This window comes from Cataglyphis hispanica, chromosome 9, assembly GCF_021464435.1.
Source record: "Cataglyphis hispanica isolate Lineage 1 chromosome 9, ULB_Chis1_1.0, whole genome shotgun sequence".
In the NCBI taxonomy this organism is placed as follows: domain Eukaryota; kingdom Metazoa; phylum Arthropoda; class Insecta; order Hymenoptera; family Formicidae; genus Cataglyphis; species Cataglyphis hispanica.
In genome coordinates, this window is record NC_065962.1 from 5,968,942 (window position 1) to 5,978,230 (window position 9,289).

General features: G+C 31.1%; 2 protein-coding genes across 5 annotated transcripts; both read right to left on the reverse strand.

Annotated features, from left to right (window-relative positions):
• Positions 1–1,303: 1,303 nt before the first annotated feature.
• Positions 1,304–3,081, reverse strand: LOC126851993 (WD repeat-containing protein 18). Its single transcript, XM_050596425.1, has 2 exons — positions 2,918–3,081; positions 1,304–2,805 (listed from the first exon to the last, which is right to left on the reverse strand). Exon 2 carries the CDS (start codon positions 2,786–2,788, stop codon positions 1,514–1,516), a length of 1,275 nt encoding a protein of 424 aa, XP_050452382.1. The 5' UTR covers positions 2,789–2,805; positions 2,918–3,081; the 3' UTR covers positions 1,304–1,513.
• Positions 3,082–3,771: 690 nt separating this feature from the next.
• On the reverse strand, positions 3,772–8,521 carry LOC126851992 (sterol O-acyltransferase 2-like). Of its 4 annotated transcripts, none has more exons than XM_050596422.1 (7): positions 8,324–8,521; positions 7,193–7,367; positions 6,182–6,330; positions 5,658–5,797; positions 5,262–5,425; positions 4,568–4,841; positions 3,772–4,400 (listed from the first exon to the last, which is right to left on the reverse strand). In XM_050596422.1, exons 2-7 carry the CDS (start codon positions 7,351–7,353, stop codon positions 3,990–3,992), a joined length of 1,299 nt encoding a protein of 432 aa, XP_050452379.1. In that variant the 5' UTR covers positions 7,354–7,367; positions 8,324–8,521; the 3' UTR covers positions 3,772–3,989. The 4 variants fall into 4 exon arrangements, with proteins under 4 accessions (XP_050452379.1, XP_050452381.1, XP_050452380.1 ...); XM_050596424.1 differs by having other exon boundaries at positions 7,193–7,217; positions 8,324–8,520; XM_050596423.1 differs by having other exon boundaries at positions 7,193–7,217; positions 8,269–8,520.
• Positions 8,522–9,289: the final 768 nt, after the last annotated feature.

Below are 9,289 nucleotides of genomic sequence, written 5' to 3' on the forward strand. Positions count from 1 at the left end.
ATCGTTCCCTCGTTTATGCACACTGGATACATTGCGACACCGTCACATGGAAGCTAGAGCTATGTATAGTAAAGCTTCCAATACTGCTATCTCTCAGTCTCAAAGATTGGGAATTTTACAACACAAATTCGTCTTAATTTATATTTCTTCTCTCACGTGTCATATAAATAAAAAATGTCATGTAAATAATAAATATATGTACATTTTTTCCAACGTGCTTCATACAATAAAATTCTCTAAGCAATCCCTATGGAATGATTCATAGATAAAAAATTTTAGAGAAAAGAAATTTATTTGCAGTGAGAGAGAGAACAGAGAACACATAATTGTGGAGTTTCATCGGAACTTTCCGAATAAATTTCCTCTACAAAAATAGATAAAAATATGGAACGATCAATACAATTGAAACTCACGGATAGTCATGATGTAACTAAAAATTAGACGAAAGGTAATTCATTGACTCATTCAAAGAGGCAATGTGCATGTAATGTTGCCTCGCGATTAATTTATCTGACAGATATAGTGTTCTCATGAAAGTTTCATTTGTATGCGCCTACCGGCTCATTTAAATATAAAGGAGCGCCGATGAAGATCGTATCTAACATTTAACTGACTCGCTGTCTAATTAATAGTACACATGTATAGGGATATGGATAAGGAATACTGGTACGAAATATGCGCGCATATATCCTTAGAAAGAAAAAAAAAAAAGAAAAAATGGATATTTTAAAAAAGAAGAAATAAATATTTTAAGAAAGAAAAATACATATTTTACTCAATATTATAAAATTTTTTTTTTTAGATTCGGCAATAAAATGTCATTTTCACTTATATCTTATTTATTTTATACCATTTAAAAAAAGGATATTATTTATAATATTATACTTTAAAGAGGGACAAGGATGAAGAATAACATGTCATATCTCGATTCGGTAGTAGCAGATCATCCACCAAAGAAATTATTTTTCGGTCTAATATCCTAATTAGTAAAGATAATTAGTGACGCCCTTTACAGATAACACTACGAGAATGTAATATATCTTGCAATATTAGGTTTCAACCTAAGATAAAACACAAAATTTTGTCCGGTATTAATAAAATCATAAATTCTTGAATATCGCGAAAAAAGGAACTATAGAACAAATAAAAACAGTAATAAAATAAAATAATATAATGCAATAATAAAATACAATAGTAAATAAAAAATAATAATAAAATAGAAAAGTGTACCTTTTTAATATTTGTTGAAGACAATTTATGGATAAAGATCTTCTCGAGGGTAAAAAAAATTTTTGATCTTTTTCATAATTATATTTTTATAATCTGTAAAAGATTGTGATATCTTTCAACAACATAATATTTTTTTATATAAAAAAGAAATGATATCTATAATAATACCTCTCTCAATCTTTCTTTTTTGCATTGTATATTTTTCAATCCTATAAGATATAATTAAATTTTCTGTCCATTTCAAAGATTGATACAATCTTTATTATATCTCTAATATCGTTCATCACTCATTGTTCGTTTCTTGCAGGATATGCGTGACGCTATATTTAAATAGGCTAGCGTTGATCTTGCTCAACTTGTTAATCTCTTCCTTCAAATTCGTCAATTGCTTTATCAACTCTTCTCGTTCCGAAGAATCAACGATATTTCCCACATATGATTTAAAGTCCAGAATTTCTGCCGGATTTCGTCCTCTGGAAATGACTTTAATAACGTCGTTCGATTCCTTGATTTCTTCATCTTTCGATATCCTTTCCAGACTATGTATCTCCAAGCGCGGCTCAAGGATAGAGGCGCGAAAATTTTCAAATCCCTTCGTGAAGAATGCGGCGGTAACTGGCCCCTTGTGCTCAATCGTTCTGAGCACCTGTCGACTGACAATGTCCCAGATGTGGACAGCTCCATCGGTAGATCCAGACAACAAAGTGCAACAGTCTACGGATATCGACAGGGCGGTGACGTGCGACTTGTGAGCTCTGAATACAACTGTCTCCTCATCCTTTATCATGTGATGCTCGATTTCGCGTGGCGGTTCGTGCAGATTACACTGGAATATATCACCGGTCGTGCAGCCCACGTAGAGTTCGCTCTCACGGGAATTCACGATGATCGCTGTGAGCGGTGCGTTGAACATCAATGAAAGCAGAAGAGCACCGCTGCCAAGCTCATAGATGTTAGCTTTTGCGTCCAACGAAACCGTGTATAATCTCGCTCGAGCGCCGCCAAAGCCAAAGTGCATATCTTTAATTGGCATAGTATGATTAGCGAAGGAATGAATGGGAGAACAGTCATTCTTATTATTCAACGCTTTATAGAGAGACCATACAAACACAAGACCATCCTCGCCGGCGCTAGCGAACAACGAACCATCCTTCGTAATTGTCAAACAGCTAATAGTCTGATAGTGTCTGGCTAGATTGGCCAGCATTTTGCCGTTGCAGGTCTGCCAGATGTATATTTTTTCGTCAACCGAAGCAATTATGTAGGAGCCATTCGGTGTGCAAGTCAGGGCATTCACCTTACCCGGTGTGATTAGATAGATATTGGTCAAGGGTGATGGGCTGTTGAGCGGCCAGATGTGTAAACGTGATTTCGTGGCACTTGCGCCCAATATGTAGCTATCGCTCAGAAGCTGAAGAGTGCGATGGTTGAGCGCTGACGCATTTTTAAATACAGACAACATAGAACCATTCCGTGGATCCCATACTGCGGCACTCCAACTCTCTCCGGTAGTATCACTCGTCAGGATTACTTCCTTCGCGTCAGTTATTCGAGACATGTTGAAATCGCTATATTCTTATAGTGAAATATTAGACATGAAAATATTAGAAATATTAGTATAATAATAGACTATTATTGATTGATTGTCAAAATTACGTGAATTCCGAGATTATCATGATTTTCTTACAAAAATATTGTCTTTAGCTCCTCTTCGTTTTTTTCTTTCACAAATAAACTATCTTACATCTTCAATTAAGTCTCAAACTCAGGTATCAAACACGTGGCGAATATAGACTGACTAGGTTAGAATTCAAAGATTATGTTGTGGCTTCTTTTCCAGTCTAGATTCTCCTTTCGCACATGCGCGATAAAGGAAAAGTGTAACGTCTAGATATCAGGCTGCCAATATACGCATGCTATATTTCCTTTATTTTCTAAAGTGCATTCCCCAAGAGCTAGGGTCTTCCTATATAGATTTCCATACTGAAAAATCATTGGATGTCGCTCATTGCTTATCGCGTGTCCAGTGTGCGAGTGCCACGAGAGGGACTACACGCCGTCATTTTCGAAAGACTTCTTCGCAGCTGATGCGGTAGCGTCAACTAGATCCATTTTAAAGCCGGCGGAATTACATGGTTCATTTTTTGGTGTCACGGCCGGTTGGTAAATGTCCATGCTAAATCCATAATGAATCAAAATTTAAATCCATAATTGTGAATAAAATATATTATGGATTAATGAATTTTAATTAGCTGCGCGTGATATTTTGTCAATAAATATTTTTCTATCGATACTATATTGTTAGAGAAAAGATATATTCTATATCCTATGCTCAATCTCTCTCGTATGATTTTTTGATTATTTAAATATAATTTGAATTAGGAATGCGCAATTAAACAAATCGCAGAATCGAGTTATTAATATAAAGATAGATGCCGTGATATGTTAACTCTGTTAAATAAATAATTAATCTATGAATTAAGATTATTCTATAATTTAATATCTGGCACATATATATATATATATATACATTATATATGAAATTTATTAAATTTACCAAAATCAATAATTATATATATATTATATTATAATAATTAACATAATAATCAATTAATCATATTATAACATATGTTTAATAGCAATTCTCCATCACTTTATACTTTAAGATAAATTCTCCGCTAATAGGTTCTTTGAAACGGTAAATAAATTATCCCGCGAAAAGAGTTTACCACCAAAAAGCGAACACCTTACACGGTAAATTATCTTTGACAGTTCCAACTTCGCGGTAAGAGTAAATTCGCATAATAATCGGAATAGGGTGGACAGTTAGAACGGGCATAATATTCTATCGCGGACAAACTGATTATGATGCTTTGGCCGATGCAGAAGCTCATCCACATGCTGATGTTATTGGTGTTACAGAAAAACATAATTGAGCCTACGCCACCGAACATAATCGACATTACAGGATAAATGAAGCCGAACATAAAGGTAAAGAGGTACTCGTGACAGATGACGGACATGAAGAACACGGTGAAAGTCGCCAGCGACTTATTGCGCGGCACCACGATCTCGTACATGTCCTTGTAGACGTACGTGTGGAGCCAGTCTTGGACCACCACGTTCCACGTACGATAAAACATGCGATAGGATGTGGAGTTCCACCAGTCCTGCAATCAACGAATAGTTTGTATAATTTATGTAGTCCAATAATTTTGACAATAGCCTGAAGAAGTTGACCGAGAATCGACCATTGATATTTAATAGAAATTTTGGATCGTAAAAGATTTTTTTGTTAATTGATGACAATGTAGCGAGACATGTGAGTGAGACTCGCCTTATAAAACAACCGGTCGGCGAATCGCAGCATCTCCGCCCAGGCGTTCATCCACGCGTGCAGCAGAAAATAGTTTGAGCACATCAAAGAGAGGAACCCGGGAATGCTCATGTCGATGATAATCTTGACGTACCACATCAGTTCCAGAGACTGTGTACCAAAATTACGAAAGACCGGCACGATGAAACGCTCCAGTAAGAAGGCGTAATAGAAGATCACTAAGCCGACCTCGGCGAAATTTCGAATCACCAAATTCCACCTGATTTTTTTCGTCCTGAAAAATCAATCACGCGAATCTTCCTTGAATTTTTCAATTAATACAATATCATATCAGAATAGCAATGGATTATTGAATTGAGATATCGTTTATTCTAATTGATTTAAAAGTTTGAATTATTAGAAAAGATTAAGAATTTTTTATACATCTCAAAATACTTTAAAAATCTTTTGCTTGATATTAATCTAGTACAATTCCATTAAAAACAATATGATTGAATGTGTACAATATTATTGAATGTGTAAAATCTGATAGAGTTAAAAATTTAGATTATTAAAAAGAGAGAGAGAAAGAGACATAGAGAGAGAGAGAGAGAGAGAGAGAGAGAGAGAGAGAGAGAGAGAGAAAGATTGAGGATTCTTGATGCTTCAAAAACTTTTCTGGAATATATTTATGGAATATTGAGAGATTTTTTACCTCGGATATTCATCGCGGTATATCAAAGTAGGCGCGAACAGGAAGTACAAGTATTGCGAAAATAGAGGTGCACTTGGTGGCGGAATATCGCTATGGGGTTTGTATGACAAAAATCTGGGTGCCATGCTCCTAACAAAAGCATGAGTTTTCATGAGCAGGCGTAACTGAAAAAATAAATGTCCGTTTAAATGAAGAGGGCTTAAATCATTGTTACATTTTATTATATTTATAATTTTTAATATGATATATTGCGCGTAAGATATTGAACTTTTCTAACATTATTATTCTAATATATTTTTAAATATATTTTTGAAACCAAAAATATTTTATGTGAGACGAGAAAATATTTAATATGAGGAGAGAAAGAACTTCGAATAGGACTAAAATTTTAATTACTTGTTCCGCAAATATGAATGTATTGCAAGCTATGCCTAGATTTCCTTCGTTTGCTTTGTGGGGAAAAATTACAAACATAACTTGATACATTATGAAGATTGTCAGCCAACCGTAATCCCATAGTTTTCGGGCAATAAAAGCTGTAAAATGGAATATATTAATAGCTAAAAAATGGAATATATTAATAGCTGAAAAATGAAATATATTAATAGCTGAATTATAAAGATTATTTTAATTGGAATTATTTGATAATTTTTATAATTGTTACAATATTCTAGATTGTGTTTATTATTATATTTTTAGTATACTATTATTAATATTATTAATATTATCTTATATGATAAAACAACTTATTTTAGTTTACATTCTATAATCTTATTCTTCAATCAAATAATTATTATTTATAATTGTTTCAATTTTGGTTGACAATTACATAAAACAATTAATTAGCAATGTTAGATGAAGCAAGTTTTTTAATTTTTTTTACAATCAACACACACACACAGCAATTAAAGAAACATTACATTTTGGTGAGCATTGTAGTCGTGAGTAACACCAGAAATTGAAACCAACGTAGACACTGAGCGTCGACATTTTCATGAGCGACCAAATATAAAGGCTAGTTGGTAAATTTACGAAACTTTTCCGTATCGTAACAGTCCCCAGGAGTAGCCTTGAATATATAAATAATATAAATAATAATATAAATATAAATAAAAATTTAGTATAATTTTATAACAAACGAAAAGTTTCTTAATTATTGTCTTAACTCGCAAATAGCTCTTTAGATGCAATAATGAGACGATTGTTCGTCTTTTGTGCCATTTATTTTAATCACGATAATTTGTTTCCTTTTAGATAACCTGTGTTTTTCTTCAAAACATCAAAATATTATATCATAATTTAAATCATTAATCATTAATTTAATATACAGAGTTTGTCATAAATCGTGACTTAAATTTATATATTTTTTAGATAAGTTTAGAATCGTTACAACTTGATGTATTTAATAAAATTATACGCGATTAAAAAATATATTAAGTTTTATAATAAAATATCAAGAATAAAATTATCTCTTTTAATAAATTTATTTTTTTGTATACTTTTATATATTTTGTATATTTTTTGTATAAATATTTTACTAATATTTAAATTATTTTATTTTATTTTCTTTTTCATTTTAAAAATTAAATGAAAATAATATTATTTTGATAAGATTTTCAATTTTCATTTTAATTAAAAAATATGTATGATTGAAAATTAAAATTTTTGATAAACAACATATTTTTTCTTGAAAGCTTTTAAATTTTTGCTAAAAATAAAAAATGTTTTTCGTTTAATCGAAAAATCTGCCATTATAATTAAACTCATACTAGACTTTTGAATGGCACCATAATATGTATATAAAAAGTTTAATATTAAGCATATGAAAAAATTTAATATATAAAATTTATTATATTTGGAACTATAACGTGAATTTTCCGGAGTAATCATTTTTTGTTTTGTTAGATATCAAAATTAATGATTTTGCTTACGTTCCAGATTCCATGATGTCATTTACTGCGGTGTGGAGAAAAAAAAATATAAAAGTCATCATGAATAGATTATAAACCGTGCGAATGTGCGTGATCTTAAAGAGATCGGTGAGCGGCGAGTTTCTCTCTAGAAATTTTTTTTCTGGCAGTGCATTTTCCATGTTGACGTATGTATCTGATATTTCAAAGCATAATTAATAAAGTTTTGCATTTTATGTATGCTATGAAGGATAAATGCAAATTCATGTATTTACTTTTCACATACTTGGAATGCGGTTGTAATACATGCGTTATATAAACACAATTAAATGAAATAATATATATATTACCTTTGTATGTACATATATATATCAAAATAATATATTTTTAACAGCATCTTAATATTTTTATTTTTATTTCAGGACTTAACTGATTTCACGTTGAATTACAAATGAAGAATATCTCTGAGGAAACTTTTTCCAATTTCAAATATTGATATATTTTTTATTAAATGTATTATCTATATATATATATATATATATATATATATATATATATATATATATATATACATGTATGTATGTATGTGTACGTGTGTGTACGTGTGTGTACGTGTGTGTACGTGTGTACGTGGTGTGTATGTGTGTGTGTGTGTGTGTGATGGTATGTGTGTGTGTGTGTGTGTGTGTGTGTATGTGTAGTGTCGCGTGCGTGTGTGTGTGTGTGTGTGTGTGTGTGTGTGTGTGTGTGTGTGTGTGTGTGTGTATATTATATATATTGTGTGTCCTACATTTTGGAAAAGGTATAAGATATGATTTTATATTCTGCATAGGATAGAAGCTTCTTTTCTTTAATCTTAATCTGACATGCTATTAATTACGTTATTTATTATGTACTTATCAATAATTTAATCTTAATTTAAACGTATAAACTTTTATCTTTTTTCACAATTTTAATGTTAGATGAGAACTCTGTCTTTTTTCAACCAAAACATTTCTGTCATCTGCATAATATTGAGATATAGACAGATCACACATAATATTGTTATAATATCGATTTATGATACGATATCGGACACGATATATAAGAATACTGACACTGATTTAAACCAAGTGATGAGATTTCGGATCTTCCAAATCGCTGAATACTGACACTGATTTAAACCAAGTGATGAGATTTCGGATCTTCCAAATCGCTGTTATACACGAATTCCAAATCAAGCTCGTATCGCGATTGATTTTAAATCTCGAAATTTTGAAGACACGACTCTCCGAACAATTTACAGCAAAAGAAGAACTGTATACGAATCACTTTGCTTTTGATCTGGGCTTGGTTTCTCTTTTCATAACTGGTTTTAAGCGTAGTTTCATAATTAGTTCTAGTATTGCTAGTATTGCTACGCAATACAAACACTATAAACTTTTTGTTCCTGAACTGCTTTATAATGTCGTATAACGCCGGTTATATCGCCGTCACTGATACTAATTAAGAATCTACGTATATTAAATAGCTGTCGAATAAAAAAATTGATGATCAGCGCAAGATGACTGTTTTAAGTATTTTTTTTAATACGCGATCATTTTCTTCAATTTGAGAATGCGACAGAGTTTTTCGAACTTAGAAAGTCACGGTCTATTGTAACATATAAAAGTTTTTTACTGTGTAAATGTAAAATAAAAAAAAATATAAACATTATGCGCGCAAAAGAGAAATTGAGTATGTAAATTATAAAAAAGATTAACATTTAATTTTTATATATTTATATCCATGCTGAAGATGTTTCAATAAAAAACAGTTCAAAACGTACATTTTTAATGCAAATTTGTTAATAAAATTTAACAATAATAAGTTCAATACTCGCGCTTTAGCTGTTATCCGTTATTTCAATCTATTTATTTTTTTAAGGACTTTCTCCTGTTTTTAATAAATATATAAACTTCAGTCGTGAATCGAAATCGCGGCTTTCTACATTTATCGTATGATTTTCAAATCTTTTTCTCTCAGTAATCATTAATTATACAATCAAATAAAAAATTGATTAATAATTTATAAAGTAGTATAATTATTATTAATTGATTTGTACATTCTTATTGCTAATATTTTTTATGTCTTTTTGCC

Excerpts from the sequence above, each read along its gene's own strand:
- LOC126851993 (XM_050596425.1), bottom strand. The coding sequence starts at position 2,788 with ATGTCTCGAATAACTGACGCGAAGGAAGTAATCCTGACGAGTGATACT.
- LOC126851992 (XM_050596422.1), bottom strand. The coding sequence starts at position 7,353 with ATGGAAAATGCACTGCCAGAAAAAAAATTTCTAGAGAGAAACTCGCCG. Across the intron at positions 5,798-6,181 it reads ACTACAATGCTCACCAAAAT|CTTTTATTGCCCGAAAACTA; the intron begins GTAATGTTTCTT and ends TCCATTTTACAG. Across the intron at positions 4,401-4,567 it reads CCGACCGGTTGTTTTATAAG|GACTGGTGGAACTCCACATC; the intron begins GCGAGTCTCACT and ends CGTTGATTGCAG.